This window comes from Mustela lutreola, chromosome 6, assembly GCF_030435805.1.
Source record: "Mustela lutreola isolate mMusLut2 chromosome 6, mMusLut2.pri, whole genome shotgun sequence".
Lineage (NCBI taxonomy): Eukaryota > Metazoa > Chordata > Mammalia > Carnivora > Mustelidae > Mustela > Mustela lutreola.
This window is the reverse complement of record NC_081295.1, coordinates 113,966,819-113,994,567: the sequence shown is the minus strand read 5'-3', so window position 1 is coordinate 113,994,567 and position 27,749 is coordinate 113,966,819. Positions and strand designations below refer to the sequence as shown.

Genomic DNA, 27,749 nt, shown 5'->3' with positions numbered 1-27,749 from the left:
CCAAACTTTTTCCTGACTCAGGGCCTTTGCACCTAATGCTACTTCTTTTTGGGTTTCTTTACCCCCAGATATCCATAGTTGCCTCTTTAAGAATAGTGATGCCTCAACTCAAACATTACTTCCTCAGAGAGGCCTTCTCTTCCCACACTTAGCAAAGCAGCTCCTCCACCATCCTTCTATCATTTGTTATCTTTTCTGATGCTTGAAATGATTTTATTTATTAATTTATGTGTTTATTTTATCACATCCTCTATATTAGTTACCAATTGCTGCATGATAGATTAACCAAAACTCAGCAACTTAATAAACATTTACTATCTCACACAGTTTTTATGAATTACAAATTTGGGAATGGCTTAGCTGGCTGTTGTGACTCAGGGTCTCACATGAGGTTGTAGTTAAATGTCAGCCAGGGCTGCAATCATTGAAAGGTTTGATTGGAGCTGGAAAATCTCATTTCTAAGAGGCTGACACACATAATTGACAGGTTTCTTCTGGTTATCAGGCAGAGGTCTCAATTCCTATAATCAACTTTTCCACAGGACTGATGGAGTCCATACAATATGGTAGATGGATTCTCCAAAAACACTTGATCTGAGAAACTACAATGTGTTTTATGACCTAGCTTTAGAGGTAACACACAGTCACCCAGCAACATCCTATTGATTACATACATAATCAGTATTCAATACGAAAAGGGACTGTACAAGGGCATAAATACCCAGAGGCGAAAAAATCATTAGCAATCCCTCTTGAAGGCAGCTACACCATGGATATCACAGACTTTTCCCTGTTCAGCAATGTGCTCTGCCACCAGGAAAGCTCCTGAAGCTCAATGAATTTTTGATGAATATTAGACCAACTGGCTAGTGGCAGACTTGTGTCTCAGTTTTTGAGTTTGTATTTGTGTACGGGTATATGTAAAATAGCCTAACTGGAAGTCAAGGAACTGGTTTCTTTTCTAGCTTTGGCCCAACTTCATAATATAACCTTGGAAAAATCCTCAACCTCCATGATCTCTAATAGTTTGCTGCAAAATAGAAAGAATACCTATCCTGATTTATTTGCATATTTGTTATAAACATTATGTAACAGAAACTTAATTAGACTGGGGTTTAGGAAACCAAGATCTACATTCAAGTCATGTTTTTAAATTACCTTACATTATTCCTGACCCTCCATTCCTTCTTTTATAGAGAAAACAGGTTAAATTATACTATCTATAATGCTTTTCCAATCCCCAGATTCTGCAGTTTTTACAGCTGCAGCAACAATTACATTATGTTAATCTGAAGGCACTTTAAAGAACAGTATAGTGTGGTTAGCTAAGGAACACCATTTTTGACAAAAGAGTTAAAATACAAGTCAACTTCTTACTAAAGCAGTTGGAAGGTGTTTTGATTGAGGAAGTGGGGCAGGCCAGCATGGAAATGCCACCCATTGTTAGAAAGGGCCCAGGGGACAGTTGGAGGTGAGACTGGCAAATCACCACAACCCTCACTTCAGTCAATTATGCAGCAGTTATGCAGCTATCACTTCTCAGGCCCCATTCCAGCTAAAATTTGCCACTGGCATTTGAGGTTTCTGACTTGAGGACCCAGAGAATTCAAGAAAGTATGAGGTAAACTTTTTTTTACCAAGGCCCAAGAGGGCACCCTTGCTCCTTCATTAGAAATTGAAGAGAAAGTGGTCCAACTACAGGTCAGCCTTAATACACAGTATTGTGCACAGTATAAACACACACCTTTATTTTGGAATTCCAGTCAGCCACCCTCAGTCCCTGCATGTACTCACAAGTCTCAGCCAAGAACATTTTTCTCCCTCAAAATTGTAAGAAATTGTAAGAAGCCACCATATCACTAAATGTTAAGACTCCTAGCTCACAGGATTTCATTTAAAGAGCTCACGGCTTTTGTTTTAAAAATTGTTTCTTATATGTCAGTAGGAACTGTGCATAACACCTACCATATTTGTACTTAAGCCATGCTTGTTTCTTTGATATCATTTTGAAAACTGAGATTTGCAGGTTTTATAAAAGCAATTTGTTGATTTGGCACAGAGACATTTTAAATTGTAGATCTCCCATTTACTGCTTTTCTTACTAAAAACTGCTTCAATTTTGGGCAGTCATAACCCACTTGAGCTTCACAGTAGATCATACAATCAGCAGCCTGGGTTTGAGGGTGAGAGGTTTGGTTTTTTTTTTTTTTTTTTTTGGTTTATATTGTGACACAAATGGAAATGTCTGAAGGAATTTTAATGTTGGTATCTTATAAGAATACCACATTTCCCATGCTTCCAAGAACTCAGAAATGTCTCTCATTTGTGTTTGGGATAAAAGCTAGGGTGTAACATTCTGAATGATGATGTAACTGATATATTTGAACAAACATCTGTAGGCAAGACAAACTGTCATTGATCTGTTTGCGGAACTGGACCATTTAAAATTAAGTATGAAGATCTTAGTTGCTTATTTGTCAGCATTCTTACTAGTTAGTTTATAATAAGCTTAATACATCCAAGCATATTAGCACAGTTCTAAGCCTAGAACCCTAAAGAAAAAAAAAAAAAAATAGGATCCAAAACAATATAAAACAATGCTTCCAATTGTTCTGCATTACACATCTTGAATTTTTGATGCTTAATCCCTCAAAGCCACCTTGAACCATGTGTTGCAGCCACCAAGGGGTGTTGAATGAGAAAAATCTGAAGGGTTTAAGGAGTCATTTCACATTTTCTCAGCTGTTCTGGTTTCCATGAGGAGGGATCTCCCCTAACCCTTCTGTCCTCTTCCCTCCTCTTTACTCCCTTTTCCCTGGGGGAAATAGAGTAATTTTTCAGGTTGGGAATTTAATAATAAATTTGGCATGCGCAGCTCAGTTCCAAACTTAATCATCTTTTGGGGAGACGCCCTCTGCAACTAGATCCCAAAGCCCTACCTGGCAGTCTCCCACAGCTAGGGAGACCCACCTCGCTTCAGCATTACATTTAGTGTGGTAAAGCTCTCTGATGGTCAGTGAATAGGACTACTTATCTCTCATAAAGTATAACCCTTAATTTTCCAATATGTTGGATTTCCATTTGCTATCTTTACCATATTGCTCAAGACTCCAATGGTTTTCAACAAACCAATTAATAACCTAATTAACAGAAATGTCCTGGCAAGTTTCCATACACCTCATATCCCCTATACCAAGCCCATATTCTAAGAATGTAGTCATGGTTAAGAAACGAAAATGCCTTTGATACCATTTTAAGTGAAAAGAGTGATTTCTATATTTTAAACACTGCATTAAGTGTCCATGGAAGTCAGTTTTTGTGCATATCCATGAGTATTTTTATTGACTTTTAAAATATTGTTTATTTTTTTTATACAGAGAGTGCACGCATGCACATGCGTGTGTGCAAGGGAGGTACGCAGAAGGAGAGGGAGAGAAGCTTAAGCAGGCTCCACACCAAGCATGGAATCTGATGCCGGGCTCCATCTCATGACCCTGAGATCATGACATGAGCTGAAATCAAGAGAAGCACACTTAACTGACTGAGCCACCCATGCATCATTTGATTGACTTTTATTAAAAAAAAAAGTAATATTTTAATTAGTTCACTCCCTACTGAGATACCTTGTATCACATTTTCAATCTGATAAGTGTCCTAAAACAAAGATCTCCAGTCTAGCATAAAACTACAGCAATTTTTCTATAAAATATATAGCTCATTTTTATAATTACTTCAAGACTTTTAAATGGAAACTTAGAAGTGAGGTGAAAATTTTATTTATCCCAGGAACCAAATCAGAAAAACAAAGTATTTGTAAACAGCAGAATAGTTGTTTCATAAGCAGAGAATGTACTACCTACGGCTAGGCATTTATTTATTTTATCCAGTAACCTTGAAGGGAATGAACCTGCTGCTAGTCTTTCTTCCTTATCTGTGTTTCTTTCACTTCTTCACTCCACACTTTGTCCTATGCTTTGAAATCAAGGCCAAAAGTTCAACTTCCCTAGTGACAGCCACTTTTAAAGACCCCAACCTGCACTGGACAGCAGTTGGCTTGGGATTACGCAAATCATTGAGGACTTCCTCAATTCAAGCACACAAGTGGGTCTGTCAGAATGTTTTTGTTTTATATTCTCGTGATTGGGTTGGTATCTATATCATGAAGCTACGAGAATCACATATATTTCATTAAGGGTAGACTTGTTCATGGTATTCCACTGAATTGAAAAGACTCATTTTCTGAAGGAAAACTTTATGTGACTAGCCATTTAAGCATTTCTATTAAGGTCCAAATTCATTAATAATTTTACATTTTTATACTGTCCATAGGGTAGTTAGAAATGTCCAAACTCTTTTAGCCCCTATACATCTTGAGTCCCTGTGTGTAAGTGTGTGTGTGTGTAAGTATGGAAAACAGGTGTAAATTTGGAATGTTCTTTTTGTTTTTAATATTTTACTTATTTATTTGACAGACAGAGATCACAAGTAGGCAGAGAGGCAGGCAGAGAGAGAGAGGAGGAAGCAGGCTCCCCGCTGAGCAGAGAGCCCGATTCAGGGCTCCATCCCAGGCCCCTGGAATCATGACCTGAGGAGAAGGCAGAGGCTTTAACCCACTGAGCCACCCAGATGCCCCGAATTTGGAATATTCTAATTCTCACTTACCTTAAATGCCTATATCAGAGCCTTTTCAGCTTCTTCCAAAATCCACCTGGGCATTTAAATCTACTTTCTCAGACTTTGCTTAAAAATCATGAGAGACTGGTCATTCACTTTCAAAGCACTCCTGTCTTTTGAGTTTCTGAGATAATCAACCTGATTCATTCTTTAAAAGTCACTGCAGCTCTCCTCTTAACTTTCCAGGCTATGACAAGGAAGGGTGATAGATCTTCAACTTTGTTTAATTGTCTTCCTCTGAAACTACTTAAGGATTTTGAAATTACAAAAGAGACCAAGAAGAAATTTTTAACATGATTTGTTTCAAGGGGAAATGAACAGGATGTGGCAGGATCTAGCATGAATGGAATGGAAGGGGAAATGAACAAATGGAAGATGTCCTCTGGATTAAGGAGCGAAAATAAAAATGAGGTGATGAAGACCTTTCATCAAGAGAGTTAAATGATTTTTAATTTCCCTAGACTCTAAGGGAAAACACAAACTAGTTATCCATTTGGTTCACTGTGCCAAGATTTTTATGTCTTTCCTTCACTGATTATTATTTATTATGAAAGGATTATTAAAACAACATTAAGGGAATTCTTAAACATGAAAATCACTATTTCCCATTATCCTAACACCCTGCATTTTTGTGTCACTACTGTGAGCCATCATGTTCACCTTTAGGCCAGACCAGATGCCTGTTTAAGGCTCCCTGTGATTGTTTTCACAAATGTAGCCCAGCAGAGCTTAGACATTTTACTTTCAACTTTAAGCTCAGCATTTACCACAGTGTGACACATAGTAGGTATTCAATACATTTCTTAGAAAAACATGAATGTGTAAGTATTCTTCTTATTCATCCTTGAAACCAATACATCTTCAGTTCTCCCGTTTGTAGTTACAAATGACAACATTTAAGTCGCCAAACTGAATCTCAGTGTCAGTACCTCACCTGCTCATGCAGAAGTTCCAGAAACTTCTAGACTAGGTGGGACTAAAGTCCCTCCTAATATTTAAATTCCCAGTTCTCTTCAGTCTCTGCTGATCCAAAGGGCAATTCTTAGCCAATCATACCAGCCCCAAGGTTCTAAATGCCACCAGAGAGGAGAAAAACAGATCCTCTGTCTCCTTTCTTCCTCTCCTCCATCCACAGGAAGACCACTTGAACTCCAAAATGCTACAAGTACACAGTCTACTTCTACCCCATGGTAAATGTGTGTTAGCATACAGAATCAATTATTGAGTTCCGAAGGAGTCAATCAGTGCAGAATCTAGAGGCAAAATGGCATCTTCTAGCCCCACTTTCAGCTTTTTTCACTTTTATACCTATGCATTTAGGAAACCAGTTCACTCAACAGTCTGGTCTTGATAGGGACATACATGACATGCTGGTTTTGGGGGGTGGGTGTTGCTTTATATTTTGTTCTGTTCCTTTCCTATCATTGTATCTAACCCTAATCTATAGAATTTCTCTTTCAAGCCCTTGCTATCACTGGAAAATCCTGAAACTTTCTGGTTCCTTTCAGATATTAGAACAGCATCATTCAATTCTTCTCACTTATAATTCTTCTCTCATATGACTTTCCCTCCCCATAGGTCAGGTTCAGTCCTTGGCCTGTGGGCTGTAGAGTTCCTAAGAGGCATTCTGTTTTTTCACTCCTCCCATCCATCTTCCTATGAGCTATCATGTGGGAAGAAGAAATAGAAAAAAATGGCAGGGGTTCAACATAGCCTGTTGCTCATTAATTGGACTGGGTAACCCTAAAATCTACTCTTTGAAGTCCCCACCAGTATGATGGTCTCTGTAGCTGTTGTGCATGATTTCTTAGGGGTACTCTTCATCTTCACCTTGATCTCCTCTTACTGAGGAACCTTCCAGAAAGGGTCAACCACATCCCCCTTTTGGCTACAGCAGCGATCTTTGTCTCCAAACTCCTCTCTGAATGCAGAATCCTCTTGTCTGACCAGCAGTTGCCTGAACAACTCTATGTCCCTGCCTCTTCTCCAATTTTTATGTACTTTCTTACAGAGCCACAGGAACTCCTAAGATGCATGGGCCCTGTGATGGATGGCAACATTTCCCCATTTTGTTCTCATGTATCCAGAACCAAGGATGCCACACATCCTTGATTCATCTGCTTCAGTGAGGTTTCTGCCTGATGAAATCACCAAGTGAGTAACAGGCACCAGTCTTCACATTCATATTGAGCTTCCTAAGATCTCCCTCACCTTCTGTCTCAGGGGTTGCACCAGGGTGGCTCTGTCAGAACTACACCTCAGTAAAGCATTTAATCAACAATGAAACGCCTGCTGTCTCCTTGTAATTCATAATTTCCTCTTGAAAACTCTCTCCCTCTTGACTTGAAAGAAGGGCTACCAATCTATCAGAATGCATTCTCCTCTCTTTTAGAGTACACATGTATCTCTGGGAGACCAGGACCCAGACAGAGACTGTACTCCACAGCCCCACTTACATATAGGTGAAACTATATAATGACTTGGTTTACCGATGGAATGAGAATGGAGGTCATATATTACTCCAGGCCTAAGCTTTAAGAAACTAGTGATTCTTGCTTTCTCCTTCTCATTTTGTCAGTTAGATACAATAAACTTTGATGCCTTGCAAGATGGTCAAGATATAAAATGCAAGGAGCTTTGTTTCCTAAATGACCGCAGAGGAAAGCCACCCTCTAGCCAATAACACACACAAAGACTTAATGTGTGCCAGAAAAAAACACTATTGGGTTATACTTATTCTGCATCTTGTCATGGTACCCAGAATTATCCTAACCTAAATCCCAATATGTCCATGAGAGAAGATGAAGAGTTTTGTGGTGGTTGCTGGAGCTTGCAAGGCCTGTTCTGCCACCTCTAAATGAGCTCTCGAGATGCCTAAATACTCTGCCTACTCCCATCCCTATCCCCAACTACTATCAGTGTCTAAACAAAGCTTAGGTATCATGGCTCTCTTCATGTTTATGTGGCAAACTTCACAATGGCAATATGCCACCCCCACTCCATGCCCTCCTTATCCTCCCTTGTCTATATTTACTGGGAATCTAAGTGACTGGGACCAACTATAAACTCATGTTCGAACAACGACTCTCTAGGAAAGGTATTCAAATTCTCATGGACATAGAATCCTCAACAGCACCTCCTCCCTTTTCAGTCCACCCTCCAAAATAAATGTTGACTGATCAACCTGAATTCAAAATAGTTGCACAGATAAAGTCTTGACTCTGGAGCTATGGCTGGGATTTTAACTATCAAGTAAAGAAAAGACTGTGCTCTACTCTTTCTTTTGCCATTTTTCATTTTGATTTTCCATGTATCAACATTGTCTATTTATTTCTTATTTTAATAGCTGCATGAGATTACATTATACAAATAAAAATAACATTTAACTATTCTTTTTTTGATGGACATTTATAATTTTCTTTTGTGCAGTTTCGATTTATTTTCACTAAGGAAAAAAATTACTATCATGGTATCATCAAAAAAGGTAAATCATTAAAACATAATTAATCCTAGCCTCTAGAAAAATAAAAATACCTCTATGAAGTAGTAATTTCCTACAGGATCTCAAGAGTATCAGATGGTGATTTCCAAGCCACGAACTCTAACCAAGCCTGTAAAACTATGTGCGGTATGTTAAAAGTTACCTATTTGTTAATAATAAACTTATGAACAAGAATCTTTCAAACTCTGTTCACTTGGGAATTCAGGACCCATGAAAAGTCCAATAGTTGTGAAAATTGCTTAATAATCTAACTATTCCCAGAATTTCCGAAGCGTATTATGGTGTTTATTATTAACCTTACCTTGGGAGAAGAAGGTAATGATGATGGTTTTCACACTCCGTTGCTACTGCCACCTAAGAGTATTGACTCTCTCTCCAACAAGTTGAATGACTGAGGAGCCGAAATAAACACAGCAGGAGACTCCGCAGTGAGAGGCTCTACTGAACGGAAAGACACAGGGCCCTTTAGACTGTGGTTGGAGTCTGGCGGCCTGAGGTGACTGAGGAGAAAAAAGAAAAAGCTGCATCTTCTGTGAATCCCATTTTGAAAACAGTGCTTTAGGGTTCCAAAAGTTGTAGCTGGAAAAGCAATGCTGAGGACAAGGTCCAATGTGAAAGGTGAGGGTGAAAATGGAAATGAAAATGTTTAATGGGATCAGAATTCCAAAGGATGGGGAGTTAGCAGGAAAGAATGTTCAGAAGAAGTTATAAGAAGTAAATTTCAAGTGAGAGCAGCCACTTAAAAGGGTGGGGGCCTGCACTGATAAGAGTAATTACAGGTCAATGAAAATCTATTTACATAGTAACAACCTGAAGAGCATTCTTAGGTCTTAGAAGACCTAAGAATGCTTTCAAATGATCGAAAATATTTCATCCAATCTAAAATGTTAACCTGTGTAAGGCACATTTGAATACTTGAAATAAAATCTTAATATGAAGGAAATGTAAAAACTAAGTATAAAAATAAAAACAGAAGAATACACAGGAGAATATTTGCACAAATTTTGGTCAAGGGAAAGATCTTAAGGCTGATAAGAAACTTAGAAAGAAAATAAAATTATACTTAACGACATTGAAATATACATATAATTTTTTTTCTATAATCCCTAAAAAATACTATATGTTTTGTTTTAATTAGGCCGGGCTAGTTCAAAATAACTACAGACTGACTCTGAAATCAAAGTAGTATAACCCAATAAAGATTCCCCTTTTGCTCGCATCCCAGTCTGACGCGCATGAGGAAGATTCCTCCCACCTGGAGCAGCACCAGCTGTAGCACCAAGCCACCCAGGCCACTGCAGCAGGGAAGAGATGGAAGAGGCCACCTGAGGCCAGTAGCAGTCTTGGCCTGAAGCTATACTGTCTTTTCTGTCCAAAGTCCATTGACAAAGTGGTCATTAGGCCAGCTGAACTGCAAGGGAAGCTAGGGATGTGGGGAATGACAATGGATACTTTTCCACACTGTCTCTGACATAGAAGTAGTTAATCAAAGGACTTTAGTTGGAAAGAAATCCTTCCAAACACCATGTGTGTTTTCATTAGCGTCAAACAGCTGAAGAATTTGACTAACTCTATGATAGACGTCTGTAGTTCAACATTTGCCCAACGAGACTTATCTTTTGAAAAATGAGTAGCACCTTCTTCTACCTTGGTATTTTATAAATGGCACACTCCTCTGTGAAATACCAAATATGATTAATCTAAAACAAACTCATTGGACGTAATTACTGTGGACAAAGTATTTAGAATTCTATGGTAACTGCTATGTACAAGCTTTACTTTAGACCAGAAGCTTTAAAGATTTAGACATAAAGTCCACCAAATAACGGTAAGCTAAGACCAGACCGCTGGATCCCACAGGCCCAGGGGGTGTCATCTGTGTGCCCGGGTGTGTACGGTGTGATGCAGGGTCATTCAAAAAGAAAAAGGAGAATGTACCCTGGAGTATTGCAACACAGCAGCCCTGAGTGGAAATCTGGGAAAATATTCATTTTAATCTTTATTGGAAAACAGTACCTGCCTTAGGAGCTGTTATTAAGGACCTGAAGAAGAGAATGACAGCAAAATAAAATTAGAGAGCATTTTTGTCTAAAACCTTCTGTCTGAAATCAGTAAAAATGAACTAATGAAAGAATTTAGCTGCTGGCCTAAAACTGCGAACAAGCATAGAAATAAATGAAAAACAAGAAAGACTGCACCAGTACTTTGGAAAAGGGCCAGGAAAATAGGGATTTAAAGAGCAGAGAACCTGGACTTCTGGGTGGCTCAGTTGGTTGAGCAGCTATCTTCAGCTCAGGTCAGGATCCCGGCGTCCTGGGATCGAGTCCCACTCCTTGCTTGGCAGGGAGCCTGCTTCTTCCTCTGCCTCTGCCTGCCACTCTGTCTGCCTGTGTTCGCTCTAGCTCCTCTCTCTGACAAATAAATAAAAATCTTAAAAAAATAAATAAATAAAGAGCAGAGAACCATTAGAACTTCTGAGGCTTCACCATAAGACCAGCAGGAGGGCTGGAAGCTCCCTCACTCCTACATTACTTCGACTATTTTTCATTATTCTGCCTTGAGTCTTGTTATAAAGTAGTGATAACTAATTTTTACAAACATGCCAGAATTTATGCATCCAAATAACTGTTGTCTCAGTTAAAGTAGTCACCTTCAAGAGGTTATGAGCTGATCTGATTGGCATTATCTTTGTCCAGATATTTTTGGAAACTCCTCTTTTGGAACTACCTTCAAAGTCATCAAGTTCTTTGAATGGTGACAAATGAAAGTCCTAAGAAGGAAGACTGACTGAAGCCCCCAAATGTCAGTTGAAGTTAACTGCATAAGGCATATTACCAAGCTGGTTAATATCACTTTAAATTTTAAAATACATATGAGGACACATAACTTTAATAGTGAACATAGTTCTACTTTACCCCACACACAGTTCTGAAAGATGCTCTGCTAAAATGTTTTGAGCAAAGGCTGCTAGCATGTTATTGGTACATATTATTCAACAGAAATCTCTGTGAAGTCCACTGTGTTTACTTTAGCAATATACACTCCAGCAGCTATGCAGAGGACCTACTTCACTAGCATTGGATGATGTTTCCTTGTGTGTGTGTGTGTGTGTGTGTGTGTGTGTGTTTGTGATGGGTGAAAAATGTCATCTAATTTTTCAATACTTTGCATTTTCCTGATTTACTAGTGAGGAAGAATATGTTTGCTGTCCATCTTCTTTTCTTTATTTATAACTTTTTTTTTTTAGTAGACATTTGTGTATCAAGAATAGTAATGTATTATCTGTCTTTGGATGATAGTCTTTATTTTTTATAAAGATTTTATGTACTTGAGAAAGAGCATGCACAAGCAGGGGGAAGGGCAAAGGGTGAAAGGGGACAAGGAGCCTCCCTGCTGAGTGGGTAGTTGGACTCAGCCCTGAACCACCCTGAGATCATGACCTGAGCTAAAGTCAGATGCTTAACCAACTGAGCCGCCCAGGTGGCTGTCATTCTAATTGCACATTTTTTCCCCTAATTCATTGTTTTTTATAAGGCATGTATTCAGTATGTATGCATATACATATGTTCAATTGCACACACACACACACACACACACACACACACACCTACCTATATATGCTATATAGATAGATAGTTTAAATCTAACTGTGTTTTCTAAGTTTCCTACCTATTACCTTAAGGTCTTTCCTTTGACCAAAATTATACAAATATTTTCCTAAATATTCTTCTACTTTTATTTTTATATTTAGATTTTATATTTTGTTCACATCAAAGTTTCATTTAAAAACAGGCTTAAAGGGGCATCTGGGTGGCTCAGTGTGTTGAACATCTGCTTTTGGCTTGGGTCATGATCCCAGGGTCCTGAGACTTTGTCCTATACCAGGGCTATCTGCTCAGGAGGGAGTCTGCGTCTCCCTCTCCCTCTGCCACTCCCTGCTTGTGCTCTCTCTCTCTGTCAAATAAATAAATAGAGTCTTTAAAAAAATTTTTTTAAATATTTAAAAAATAAATTAGGAATAAATAAATAAAAACAGTCGTAAGAAAGAACCTCTTGATGCCAATCACCCTTTCAAGTTCTAATAGTTTACATCTTTATGTCTTCCTTTCTTACAGGTCATTTCTTTCTAATTAAAATATATCTACTGTTTTCACTAATATATTTGAAATAACAAACCACTCTTCTTTTATAATAGTGTATACAAAATTTTTCTTAACTTTCCTCCAATTAAGCAAAATAAATTTCATTCAACAAACACTTCCTGTCTATGTTGTCTACTATGTATCCAGTATTGGGGAAAACATTGCTTGGGATACAAACAGGTATGTATGTGACATGATAATTTCCCATAGGGTACTTCTAGACTTATTAGATGCCATGTTACTCTTGAAACCAAAAATCTATACAGTTCATAGAGTTAAACTTTACATTAATGGAAAAATTTTAATATTTTAATCATCATTTAAAATTTCGTAGTGGAAAGGAAATGACAAAGAAGATGTTGTATGTAAAGATGGGGGTTGTCTTTTTTTGTCCTCTTCTGGGAAAAAAAAACAAAAACAAAATAAAATCTAATTTTCACTTCCTTTTCTGTTCTGCTTGTATGTGGCTTAGAGGAAGGAAGTGTTCAGGGGAGAAATCAGTTTCCTAAAGTTTTTAGAACCAAAAGACTTAGGGGATTGGATCTTTCTTTTGCTAAAATAACAACTGCAAACGGATATTTATATAAAGAGTTAGGTCAAACCTAACAACTTAAGAGTTTATTTTTAGATCTCTGCTGGCCAAAGGGGAAATATGGTAAATGAGCCTTATGTTCTTAAATGGGCATGTAGTTGAACTCAAAATATGTCAGAAATCTGACAGAAGTTACTGAAGAACACCAGCTTTCCTAGGCATCATTAGAAATCCCCAAATAATGACAATATGACCACTGTTTTCCTTTCTCCCTTTTTTTTCTAACTTACTCTCAGTTTTAATACTCAAGAGCTCTACATTTTTGAAGATGCCATAACAAAAACAAAAAAGATTACATAAACAGGGAGATATAAATAGAAAGTTTAGCTGAACGTGTAGCAGAGTTGTGTCCTTCAATGTGGAAGACACCAGCCACATGTGGCTATTGAGTGCTTAAAGTAACTAGTCCTAACTGAGATAAACAGAAGAATTAAATACACACTGGATTTCAAGGATGAAGAAAGAAAAAGAGTATATAATATCTCATTCAAAATTTTATACTGATTACATATTGAAATGCTAATATTTTAGACATAAATGGTGAAATAAGGTATATATTAAAATTAATTATACCTGCTTCTTTTTCCTGGTTTTAAATGTGACTGCAAAAAAAATTTTAAATTGCATATGTGATTCACAAAATCTTTCCATTCTACTGTAGTAGAGCAGTGGCATTAAGAGCTATGTTCTGAAGTAACCCACCTGGATTTAAACCAGACACTGACACACCAGCCATATGACTTTAGGCCAGTTATATAGGCAATCTGTGCTTTAGGTTTCCTTACATACACATTGTGAATGATAAAATATTCTCTATTTCATGGGGCCGTGTGAAGATTAAGTACAAGGAGCCTGGTGCAAAGTAAGAGTTCACTCAGGGTTGGTTCTGTTATTCTTACTTCAGAATCCAAAAGAGTGAGGCAAGCCATTTTTCTGCATGAGGAAGCTCTCAAAAGGAAGGGAAAAAATAAGTTAAAATCAGGAGTTTGCTGAGTGAGGCTTTGCCTACCACCCTTCCCCCACCCTACTGCAGCCAATTTACTTGAGTGAGAAGAAATCAAACCATCCTTCTAAAATAGAACATTTTCAAGATTTGTAGAGTCCTGATAGGTATTTCTTACTCTCCATAGCTGGGCCTGATTCTCTGAGGAAGCCAATGCAATTAGACAAAACTGCAGATATTTCCTTTCTTTGGGTATACCTCATAGAGAATAGGGCATGATATATGGATATGACTTAAAAACAAAATTAAAAGCATGTATCTGATGCTGCTGAAGTCATGGGGGCAAGGCTAAAAGTAATAATAATAGTTAATTCTGTTGAGATTTTGCTACTTATTAAGCATTACCCCTGAGGGCTTTATGTTTTTTTCCTCATTTAAATTTACCTAACAGTTAGTTGGAGTAGGTATTATTATTTTCTCCATTTTATGGTGCAATGGTGTCTCAAAAAATGTTCGGTAATTGCCTGAAGTCACAGAGTCAGCAGCAAGCAAGGATTGATCCAAACTCATCTGTGGGCATATATCACTAGGGAGTCTTATTAGTTCTCAAACAACTATCAGTATAGGTCTGCATTGCATAGACCACATCCCTGCAAGAAAAAGGAATATTTTTATTTTGTCTTTTTTTTTAAGATTTCATTTATTTATTTCAGAGAGAGAGAAAGAGAGCATAAGCAGGGGGAGCAGAAGAGGGAGAAGCCAACTCCCTGCTGAGCAGGGAGCCCGGTGTGGGTCTCTATCCCAAGACCCCAGGATCATGACCTGAGCCAAAGGCAGACATTTAACCAACTGAACCACCCAGGTGCCCTAGAATGCTCTTATTTTATAGCAAGGATATCACTTAGTGGAAAAAAAATAAAGTCATGAGGATTATCACATCGTTTCTGCTTGAGCATAACTTCAGAAATTGTTTTCATAATTTCTTGTCGTACACTCAATGTGCTGTTTCTGAGGTAAATGAAACTCCTCATTTCATTTAGCTCTGCTGTTTCTTTTTTTTTTTTTATAATTTTTTTATTTTAATATAACACTGAGCACACAGTTAGTGCCAATTTAATGATTGTTGAATGAGTAGTGTATGAGCAAATATACATGTTAGCCTTTTTCAATCAGGGCTTGTCATCTGAACCACAGAACCCAAAACATTTTGAGTGATTATTTAGTCAATTCTCCCAAGTGTGTACATAACAAATACTATTATAGATTCACAGAAGTTTATTCACTACATACAATGGATGCCTTAGGACATTAGGGCTTAATTCCCTCTTGAAACCCCACAGAGAACCATACTTGGATTAATCTATGCTCTTCATAGGGGGTGACAAATTTGTAGGCAGAGGTGACAAATTTGTCACCAGCCTGGGACAAATGTGACTCATAGCTTGTTTTTGTAAGGCCTTTCAGCTTAGAATACTTATCTTTTTAAAGATTTATTTAAAAAATACAAAAAAGAACAAGCAATGGACCAAAAATGGCTCACAATGCCTAAATTATTTACTATATGACTCTTTGAAGAAAAATTTTAGCCTCTGCTTTAGGAAAAGTGGCTAATATCCAAGTGGTGCAGGGTTAAGTTATGTGATGATATTTGAGGAGCTCTCTAGTACCCATGTTCCCCAAACTCTTCCTTACCAATCTATCTTCAGACATAAATTTCCTATTTGTTTTCTTTTGTATGGGCACCAAAACATCAGCTGTCCCACCTTCATCCTGCACCAAAGGCCCTATATACATGTTCAAGCCCTCCAGCAGCATGGCATAAAAGGTGAGACCTTGAACTTAGAGTGACATGAATTCCAATCTCAGTTCTTATTAGATGAAAAAGCTGAGCATGCTGGAGTTAATTTCCTCATTCATCAGTAATATGTACAATAGACCCCAATCAAGAATACTTTTTCAGTATATAATGTGTATTGGTTATCTATTGCTGTGTAACAAATGACCCCAAAATATAGTAAGAGAGGAGTTTTCTTGGAGTTTGACTAATACACCACAATTGTCATGGGGCAGGAAGTACATAAAGTGGAATCAGATTAGCATGGTCAGACGAGAGAAAAGGCAAAACCTAGCAGAGCATATCAGTGTCTCACGGAGGGCAAATGTTGAGCATCACAGCTCTGGAATAACGTGGAAGTTAACAACTCTCTTATTCTGTGACTTAGAAACTATATATCCTTAGACAAGTTACTTCATGTTTCTGGGACTGTTTGTTCAACTGTAAATTGGAGATAATAATACCCACCTTGCAGAGTAGATGTAAAGATTAAATCAGGTAACATCTCGAGAGTCAGCACAGTATTTGGAATATGGTATATGATCAATAACAAAAATTATTTTCCTTCTCACCTACCTATTAGTGTATCAAACTATCAGTCAATACTTTCCAAATAAAAAAGGTCTTTATAAAGGAAATTACAGCCAGGAATCAGGTTTCTGAGAAAAAAGCCCTGCAGTAAAATAATATCTTATATTACTTTAGCACTTTGCACTTAACAAAGCTTTTTCCACAAGCTTTATTGTACTTAATTGTCACAAGCTCTATAAGGGCAGTTTTTGGCTTATCTAGACTCATATTTATAAATTGGGAACACTAAAAAAACAAAAACAAAAACAAAACCCAGAAAGAGAAGGTTGTATGACTTATCCAAGATTGCACAATAAATCAGTGAACGGTCTCTGAAAAGATAGGGAACGATTCAGGGGAGGTTGGTGGTGTCAGGACCAACAACATGCTGAAACCAGAAGTACCGGTGAGACAAGGACCCACAAGGTCAGGAATCCAAAGGGTTCCACACTCTGAAGGACAGAGCAAACCAGTGACTCAGCAGTTAAAAAACAAGGGGCAGTCAGAGCTTGCCCAGACCAGAGCTCAGAGCAAACGTGTAAGAGATAAAAAAAAAAAAAAAAAGTAGTCAGGGGAAAAGCCACCTCTCAAGTACAGAAGAGCAAGGCAAGAGAAGGCTGAGTGGTGAGGTGGGGGTGGGCGGCAGCTAAAGGAAGAAAAAATAAAGGGGACTTCTCAGCAGAAGCAACATTCAAGGAGCTTTGAGAGCCAAGCAACAGTTAGGAGGGAGCTAGAATGGAGTTCACACAGTGTGGCTCTAGCGTATGAAGAGAGGCATTCCTCCATTGACTGGTTTAGAGAGATTATAATAATGTTAACCTGGAGGAACTAAGGAGCTGGGACTCTTTCCTAATGGTGACCTAGTTCTAAAGCAGACCACTTTTAAGTAGGGGAATGACATGATCAGATTTGTATGTTAGAAAAATCACTTGAAGAAAAGGATGGAATAATGCAGAAAAGATTTCAAATAAAACAATTTATTCCCAGAGAAGTTTCTGAGAAGACCATACCTAATCAAAATCTAAGTTTATGCACATTCCTCCACTGTACTCTATATACCTGATTCCATTTTTAACCCCTTGTTAGTAAGTCTCATTGCAGACTTATTATAGGCTGGAAAACTACTTTAATTGGTGCCCTATTCGGAATGTGAGGTATTGTGATTAACTTCACTTACTCACTAACTTCCTAGAGACATGTGTGCTGGGATTTGATGGCCACTATGTTGGGTTTTTGTTTTGTTTTGTCATTTATAGTTGGGTTTATATTCTATTTCAAAAATGATAACTGAAAAACAGTTTGGTTTTGTGGAAATAATGAGATATAGAGGAATTTTTTACCATTCATTAGTGGCATCTGCCAGTCTGCTTGGCAGTGCATGACAATTAATATCTTTCTTGTTTTATGGAAATGATAATTTTAAATATGACTTCATTGTAAAATGCATCTGGAAGGAAACAAATACATACCATAAATATCACAGACGAAATAAAACACGAGATAGTTACACCTGAGTCTTTTCACAGAGCCTCTTCATAGTTCTTTAGTAGTAAGAAAGAAAAGGTATGGAAATTACCAAATGACACACAATAGTCATCTGATATTCATGGAGCTAAATATGTCATTCATTTTAAGATTTATTTATTTATTTGAGAGAGAGAGAAAGAGCACATGTACCTGAGTTGGGAGAAGGGACAGAGGGAGAGAATCTCAAGCAGACTGCCCGCTGAGTGTAGAGCCCACTACAGAGCCAGTTGTGGGACTCAATCTCATGATCCGTGAGGTCATGACCTGAGCCAAAACCAAGAGTCAGATGCTTAACCAACGGAGCCACCCAGGACCCCCTGAATATGCAATTCAATGGCATTAGGGGATGGGATGGTTGCTTTTCTGTGTATGGAGAGAGAACTAGCAGCACACTGTTTAAAAAATAAAAATACTATTGTGGAACCACAATTTATACTAGAGATGATCCTAAATCTTTGTTGCTACGTATATTCTTAATTTCCAGAACCATCAAATATTGAGGGTTGAAGCTGTGCAGTAATCATTAATACCGTTCACCACAAATTTCTGATTCCCTTCTCAAGCCCATAGTAGAGCAATAGTTCTCTTCCCCTTAAGGTTAAAAGCACCTATGCGACTTGCTTTGGTCAATAAACTATATATAAAAAAAAAAACAACCATAACTAATATGTGTCATATATGAGAAGAGGTCTTATGAAGCAATGGTTCTTTTATCCTTCTGGCATGGTAAGTGGGCATATTCAAGGTGGTGACTGCTCTTAATAGCCTGGGTCACCAAGTGACTACTAGGAGCCCATTGTAGACTTGGTGGACATGAAGCATATGCAAGAAATAAATGCAATTGGGGTGCCTGGGTGGCTCAGTCAGTTAAGTGTCTGACTCTTCATTTTGGATCAGATCATGATCTCAGGGTCGTGAAGTTGAGCCCCCATTCAGGCTCTGTGGTCAGTGGGGAGTCTGCTTGAGATTCTCTCTCCCCACTTCCCTCTGGTCCCCCAACTGTGCTCTCTTTTGCTCTAAAATAAATTAGTCTTTAAAAAAAGAAAGAAAGAAATCTTTATTTTTACTGTAGCAAACCTAGCCTATCTTTAATAATACCAAAATTAGTACCTAAACATTTAAATTAGTAAATAAGCCTGCAATATATGGTAGTGGCCTAAGGCTGGGTAGTGGAGAACAAGTGGAGAACAAGAACAAATACCAAAAGCATTAGGTAAAACTGTTGCCTGTGATAATCTGGATGGCAGAAAATACAGCTCTAGAGGAAAAGATTAGAAAACAGTGCGAATAGCATCTATTGATTATCAATTGGCTATATTTTATATGATACCATAGAAAGAGATGACTTCAGAAACAATCAAGTGGTTTGCAAACATCAGTAAAAGAAAATAGGAAGTGCCTGGAAATTTGGGAACCTTTCCGGTTAGAAGAGGAAACTTTCTCTGACAGGTAAAACTAAGGGCTTTGATGCACAAAAACCAACTGGAATTCTGCCTTTTGACATAGGTCATTTTAAAAAAAATGTTATGGATTGAAATGTGTCTCGCCAAATTCATATGTTGAAGTCCCAACCCCCAGTACCTCAGAATGTAACCCTATTTTGACATAGGGCCTTTAAAGAAGTGATTAGGTTAAAATGAAGCCATAGAGTGGGGCCTAATCCAATAAAACTGGTATCTTTACCTTTACTCAGTAGAGACTGAGAAAGGATGCCTGCACATAGGGAAAAGGACACAGTGAGAAGGTGGCCATCTGCAAGCCAAGGAGAGCTGCATCACTAGAAACTAAACTAACCAACATGTTGATCTTGGGTTTCCAGTCTCCAGAACTGTGAGAAAATAAAGTTCTGTTGTTTAAGCCACTCAGTCTGTGGTGCTTTATTTATGGCAGCCTTAGCAAAACTAAGGACAAAGAGAATGGTCATCGCACTGCTGAATGAAATAAGGTGTTCCAACAAAACAAAACCCAGCAAAAGTTTTCAATTGGATCAGCTATCATAGATCTCAATGTTCTTTCGATTAAGAGAAAGACAGAGGCAGTAAGAAATCAAGAGAGGAGTAAGAAATCAAAGAAACATGGCAAATCTCAGAAATATGTCAAGAAAAGAACTATGGGTGGCTACAGACATATATCACTGCTTAGAATCCAATAGTTAGGAAACTGCATAAGTCAGTTTGGCGGGAAGCAGATGACACACAAAGTACAGTTGAACCCTGAACAATGCAGGGGGCTAGGGGTGCTGACCCCCTGTTCAGTCGAAAATCCACCTGTAACTTTTGGCTCCTACAAAACTTAACTACTAATAGCTTACTGTTGATGACTGAAAGCCTTACCGATTAACATGATTAGTTAATTAACACATATTTTGTATGTTATATGTAATATATATTATATTCTTACAACAAAGTAAGCTAGAGAAAAGGAAATATTAAGAAAATCATAGGAAGAGAAAATACATTTATAGTACCATACTGTATTTAGAAAATAAAATAATAATAAATCTGCATATAAGTAGACCCATGCAGTTCAGACCTATATTGTTCAAAGGTCAATTGTATTTAACAGATAGGAATAATAGAGACAGTTGACAGAAGCATGTCAGAGTTAAGCTATCAATTAAGGATGATGAGGTACTCCTTGAACATTCCTATGTTGAAATCCAAATCCACAAAGCTGATGGTATTAGTAGATGCCGTCTTTGGGAGTTGCTTAATTCATGATGGTGGGACCCTCAGGAATTGGATTAGTGCCTTATAAAAGAGACCCCAGAGAGCTTCCTAACCCTTTTTACCTTGTGAGGATATTAGGACAAGTCTGCAATCCAGAAGAGGGTCTTCACCTGACCATATTGGCACCTCGGTCTTGGACTTCCTAGCTCCAAACTATGAGAAATAAATTTCTGTGTTCATATGCTACCCAGTTGGTGTCATTCTCTTACAGCAGCCTGCACAGAGAAAGGCCCCATGCTTCACAGTCACCAAATGAACAAAATGCCAGAGAGAAGGGAGTTTGGATAATGTAGTCCATAGAGGTCATCCTGGGGCATAAAATAGGACAAAAAGGGAATATATTTGATGAGGAAAACAGAATAAGCAACACAGAAGCTTACCAAAACTTTATGATAGATGTACAGCTGAAGAAAGAACAGCCTTGAAGGAAGATGTGAATGTTTAAAACTAAAAATCATCTTGGGGCCCCCAATATTCTATTAGCCAGAACTAGGAAAACTGTTCAACACGTCTCTTTTTTAAAAATTTTTATTTTTTTATTTGACAAGAGTTCATAAGTAGGCAGAGAGGCAGGCAGAGAGAGAAAGGGGGAAGCAGACTCCCTGCTGAGCAGAGAGCACGATGCGGGGCTCCATCCCAGGACTCTGAGATCATGACCTGAGCTGAAGACAAAGGCTTAACCCCCTGAGCCACCCAGGAACCTCATGCTCATCATGTCTTAATCAAAGAATTTGAGTGCAATCAAGCGCATTTCTCACCACCCAAGGGCCATCACCTCTGTTCAACAGGTTTTTCTAGTCTATGCATCAGTGATTACCTTGTGTCTCCCTTTCTTCTCCTTTCAGTGGCCGGGGTAGACATTAGTGCTATTCTGTTTTTCTTTGCGCTTACCTACTCAATTAAATTTAGAAGGTGACATGACTAACTCTGATCAATAAAATGTGAGCAAGATATGTGTAACTTCTAGATGGAATTCTTCAAAGCTACCACGTTACTCATTACACAATGCCTCTTACTTCTCTCTCAGCCTCTAGCAAGTTCAAGATGGTGTCTGTTCCATATGATTAGGTCCCTGAGGACCTACAATAAGCAGAAGTGATTAATGTATATCATGAGCAAGAAATAAACTCCATTCATTTTAAGTCAGTGAGAGATTTAGGGGTAGTTCATTTTTATTCCGGCCAGTCCCCAATGATAGGCATGGACAGTGAACTATAGTTTAGACTATGTAACAGTAAGTGCTACAGTGGAAAAAAACCTTTAGAATCCTTAATATCAATATTCCCATTGGCATTGTTTAGGACCACATAAGTTGTGAAACAGACCAAATTTGATTCAATTAGCTCCATCCCCCAATACCTCCATACCCAATGGAAAACTTCACTGCTCTATGCTTCCTTAGAGTTTCAGCTTAGTAGTTAGCTATAATCTGAACCGAACTGAATACTAATGGCTAATAACAAGTGCTGGTTTCTCTTTCACCTGTGGTCAGTGAGCCCCCATGGTGTCAGCACATTTCTAGATATCATACAGTGAACAAGACAGATAAGGCCCCTGCTTTCAGGAAAACTACCTTCTAGCAGGAGCAAACCAGTGATGATGTGAGTGACTCAGCCACTTTAGTGGGGGGGATGGAGAAGTCATCTCTGAAGAGGTGATATTTAAAGTATAATCTAAATGAAGAGGAGCCAGCCATGTAAAGACAAGGAAAGAGACACATGTAGAAAGGGAGGACAACTTGTACCAATGCCCTAAAGTAGGAATGCACTTGGAAGATTCAGAGAACAGTCAAAAGACCACAGCTGCCACTGGCAAATAGTGGTCAAAGAGACAAACAATAGGTGAAGACTTTCAAGAAATAGGCAGGTCCAGACCATACGTGGCTTTCTAAGTCAGGGAAGGAGCTTGGGACCTATTCTAAACACGATGGAAAGTCATTGGAAGATTTTAAGAGGAGTGATATATTCTCATAAAATTGCAAAAAGCTCACCCTGACTGATGTGTGGAAAGAATGAAAAGAAGAAGTATTCAAACAGCTAGAAAAATTACAAGGGCACTGCAGCTGCCCAGGTGAGAGATGGTGGTGACGGGGAGAAGAGGGATGTCTTTATATGGATGTGACACTTAGTAATGCTAAATTTGATGCCTATAAAAGGATCAAGAGTAACTAGGATTTTGGCTTCAGCAACTCAGTGGAGATTGGTGCCATTTACCTACATTAGGCTAGATGTCAATTAAGGTGCTTTGATAGTATTTGTATTTAATTGCAGCCTTTAATGCCTTAACCAGGATGGTGAGTATTCAAAGAATTGCAGAACTACTCAGGGAAATATTTTTGAGATGCTGTGGAGAGAATGCTTCATTCTTTAAAAAAAAAAGAAAGGAAGGAAGAGAGGGAAGGGGGGGGAAGGGAGCTGCACAGTCAACCTTGTTTCAGGTAAGAAGACCCAGAGTTGGCTGGGCATTTGGGAACTGGCTGATGGAAATACTGCATTTCTGGTCAAGGGGAACATTTAGAGAGATGAAAGTTACCTAAGTTTTTGGTTTACTGACATGGTATCCTGGACAGGACTGGCTCCATCTTGGACCTAGAAATTTATTTTGAGAAAATGTAGCCACATAACCCTTCTCTTAGATCCTTGGAGCACCTCTTTGACAGAGTGAACATTTAAATGTGACTCTACTAAAGGAAATAAATGAAGGACATGGCATGAAACTTGATTTTCCAGTTTGACAAGACATGACTTACCTTCCTCATCTTGTCCACCACGAGGATCCCTTTTACAATCCTAGTCTGTCTCCAGGAGGCGAGGATGGTGGCATATCTACTATCCAGACAACCACACCAAGACCTCTACTCTCACCTAGTCTACCTGCCCAAATGTTCCCTCTTTTCCTCACATAAGACCTCCTCTTTCCTGGATGACTGACGCCGGGGATGAACCCCTCTCCATCCAGAGGACTGTGATATCTGCCACTTTAAGCTCAAAAGAATCACACGTGAGCTCTACATATATACTTACTAAGACAGGAAGGGAGGGGGCAATCCTTTGCTTACCTCAGCCTCCTGTTATCTCAAATCAGTCTTTGTCAAAGGCTTTCTCTCTTGAAACACCTAATGGTTAAGAGCTCAGACTCTGGGGAGAGGCTACCAGTTTTCAAATCTCAGCCCCATTGTTTACTAAATGAGTGAACTTAAGCAATTACTTAACTTCCCTGAATATCAGTCTTTCATGGTAAGATCAGAGATTATAATAGTATCAACCTCACAGGGTTTGTTGTGAAGTTAAATGAGATAATAATATAGGGTAAAGTGATTAACCCCATGAATGGCACTTATTAAATTCTCAATATACATTAGCTATTTCTATTATCAACATTATTGTCATCATCCCAGCATACTATGAAACTTACAATTTTTTTGTAGTGTCAACCCAAAAACAGAGTGCTTACAGAAATTTCTGGGAGTGAGCACAGATGATCATCAATAAATAAATAAATAACCATCTTTCTGTATTTTCACTGTCACTCAAAATATTTAGCTTTCTCATATACCAAAAATAAAAATTAAATCCATGAGTTCTGAAGCAATGCATTTTAAATGTCAAGGTACCCGTTTGATATTAACTCTCTTTATTTCTCAAATGCTCGGCTAATGCTATGCCTCCACCTTTATTATAACTAAGAATTACCTCTTTCATAGTTGCTGCCATGTAATAACAAGTGAGCACTCTTCTAAGTTCACTATTGAGTAGTTGTTTGCAGATTAGTCTTAATAACAGTGCAATTTTGTTCTGAACCTATGATACATTGACTAAGTTGAGAACTAAAACGCAGAAGATGAGCCATAAATCCTGGTTCTGGTGGGAGAAATAAAAATAGTTGTATTTTTACAATGGATAAAGAGGCAGTCTACACAAGATTTTTCAACTTGGGTTAAAAATAGAAATGTAAATAAAAGCAAAGAAACCACCAAGTAGTTAAGATCTACTTAAGCCAAAAAGAGCTACATCTGAGTTGAGCTGTATGTGTAATAAGGCCCACTGATGACCCCAGTCATTCTAAAATATCCCTTCATTTTCTTCTCTTTTCTCCTTAAAAGACAAAAACCAAACCAAACGAAAGCAAATGAAACCAAACCAAACCAAAACAAAAACACACAAAGGAGACAAGTTATATAATCTACACACTGCTAGACTAACCATTTTTATTTCTTATTGCAATTTGAATTGGAAAGGAACACTCAGTCCTAGAACATGGTAATTCATCTCCTGTTTCTTTGTCCGCAACTACAAGTAGGAGATAGTTCAGAGCCATTGCCAATCAGAAAACACAACAAAGCCCTATTAGCTTCTCATTTGTTTACTGGCAGATCACAGGCCACTTCCCTCGAGTCTCAGACATCCTGTTAGCTCTTAGAGACCCCATCCAGGCATACCTAGAGTACTTGGGAATAGAGAGGGCATCTGAAAACGCTCTTCTTTTTGTCTGTGAGCATGCCATAGTTGAGTTGAGTTTTTAAAATATTCTCCACCCTTGTTTGTTTCTTAATGCAGTTCCAAGATGTAATTTGTATGGAAGCCAAAGTGAAGACATGCTGAATATGTGAATGCTGAGGAAGTGGTTTCCTTAGCAATAACAGGCATGTGAAAGTCAAAACTTCCTTTCCTTCTCATGTGACCTTTTTTTTTTTTTTTTTCCAAAGCAATTCAGATAGAGGACAATAAAATTGAATTCCAAGCACCCACAGTGTTCATGAATTGCTAAGCAATGATTCACCAAGCACCCAAATTACCCTAGACTGCTTGAGCATTTTATTAGAGGAATTGCTTTGTATTTAAATTTTCCTTCCTCACTCTGCACATCAGTTTTACTCATTCTTCCGGGCCACTTTTCCATCACTCTGACGAAATGTAGATATGTGCACAGAGGTCCGAAACAGTGATTAATATAAGGACTTTAAAATGTTAGAAGTAGAACATTACATACAATATTCATAACTATTTGTTCCCATTGGATACATTGGATACTTACCAAAAAGTTTGTTTGATAATTGAAGTCCATTATTTATTCAGAAAAAGTAATATAATTTTTTGCCAACTCCTTAAACAATATTTTAGAAACACTGAAACTTTTATTCATTTCCATTACCGGTTTATTTTGACTGACTTATCCTTAAAAAAAAAAAAAATGCTACATTTGGCTTACAAATTACATGTCCCAGTTAGTCCTCAAAGGTTAAATGGTGGTAACTTCTTTAACAATATACTTAATACACCTTAAGGTATCATGTTCTTTTGCCTTTAATTAAATTGCAGTGTTCTTGAGGAACAAAGACAAGGCCATCCTAGAACACTTTATAGCCTCTGAATTGTGAAGCTCAAAGTCCCTACCATTATCCAACTTCTTACCATCATAATTCTGTGAAATGACTTGGAAGGGAGTCCATCAGACAGTCAGACAGACACAATACATGGGGAGCTGGGTGACCTTTCCCCTGTGATCCTTATGTGTCATAGGGATAAGAGTGACTTTCTAACTGGCTTATTATAGTCATAAAATAAGTAAAGAGAGGAGCTAGCAGAGCAAGTGTTACACAGTAGCTGCTTAAGTATTAGTTTTGCCTCTTGTTTTTCATGTCCTCTCCATCCTGATATCTTATATTCCATTTATGCTGATCTACTCCTAATTTAATGCCTCTTCTGGACTCAGAAGTGGTCCAACATAGAACCTTCATGTTCAAGTGGACCCCAACCATTATTTCTTAATAGTAAATAAAGGATGAATACCAACAAAACTGGAAACATCTCCAGTAAATTCACTCTGGCCACTTTCTACAATGTTTATGAGCTTGTTTCACCAAGACAATCTGAGTTTCCCAACCAGCAGGGTAATTTTCCATACCTTCAAAGACAGTGGATATATAAAATTCGCAATGTTCTCATTTGCCTAGCGCACACTGCACTTTGGTAGTGAAAGAGATCAGCCTTTGGGGATCCCTTTCTCAACCTGGATGTGTATCCCAGTGTGTGTACACTAGGTACCCTCAGTGAAAACTGGTTCTTCTTGTTAGCGCCATCAGTGCTTTGAACATCCCCTTCTTTTCTACTCAAGGCTAAGTTCTAGAAGGTGGACACTGGCTCACATGGCTGATCTGACTAGTCCTGCTGCCACTAGAACTGAAATCACTAGGAAAGTACTTGCCTGTCTTTTGGAGTAGAATGAAAGAATAGGGGAAGACAGTGGGGAAAATATATAACAGAGTGATAAGTAATTGCTTGCTGTAATGTTTTTAGTGTTTATTTGTGGTTGACTCAGCTGACCAGAGAAAGGTGACTCTGGAAGTTAATAGGGACCTTGGCTAAGTCACTTTATCTCTCTAGGCTCTGGAACCTTGGATTACATTTCAAACTTTGTTCCCTGGCGCCTTAGAGTTCTGCTGTGCTGGGGGCTAGGGAGAGTTGATAAAAGAGACACTTAAGCAAGTAGGATCCTGCAAGTCTGGGCTCAGAGAAGCTCTGCTCTTTTTTATTTTTACACACTGATTTAACTTGTTAAAAGGGTTCTTTGGCAAAAAACAAAACAGAAAAGTTAAAGATATGGACTAGATATTTTCTGATTTCCTTCGAACCTTGACACTCTAGAGCTGCAGGAATACAGATTCATAGATTATAATTCATATAAGAACCGATTAGCAAATACAAAACAACCACAAAAACATGAATCACAAACTCTTTCAAGACCAGTCTATTCTAATCTTAGGGCCTTATAAATGCCTGTGTTTGTCCACCAGGCATTGAGAAAGATGTCACAGATAATTCACAGTAAATCTGTAGTGATAGTAGACGGAAACAACAGAAAATGCAGCATAAGCCTGAGGTTAACACGTTTATAAATCAATATGGTTCTCCCTATTACTTGTGGGGAAAGAGGTCCCCAATACCAGTGATGCCTTTGGGGCCATCTCACACTAACCTATTTTACTAATTCTTTTTCACATTTGAAAATGTCATAGGCACCATTGGATGTTCAAAGTGAAGACCTTAAAAGCAGATAATATTTCATCTACATCATCAGACATTAGGAAGAATCAGCCACAAAGGGATGGGAGGAACCCTCTTTCTAAGTGGTTCTCTTAGTAACAGACTTGGGATCATCTCTGTGCAGCCTATTTTTAAGAGGAGAATTTTTGATACCTGTTCCCTATTATCCAATGTCTTCAGAAAAGGCTGGAGG

General features: G+C 38.2%; 1 protein-coding gene across 1 annotated transcript in view; it reads right to left on the bottom strand.

Annotated features, from left to right (window-relative positions):
• Positions 1 to 27,749, bottom strand: part of LOC131834657 (uncharacterized) — a 236,725-nt gene that overhangs the window by 149,524 nt on the left and 59,452 nt on the right. The window contains exon 3 of the mRNA XM_059179336.1: positions 8,478 to 8,676. Coding sequence (XP_059035319.1) covers positions 8,508 to 8,676 — 169 coding nt within the window. The 3' untranslated portion in view covers positions 8,478 to 8,507. The remainder of the gene's footprint in view (positions 1 to 8,477; positions 8,677 to 27,749) is intronic.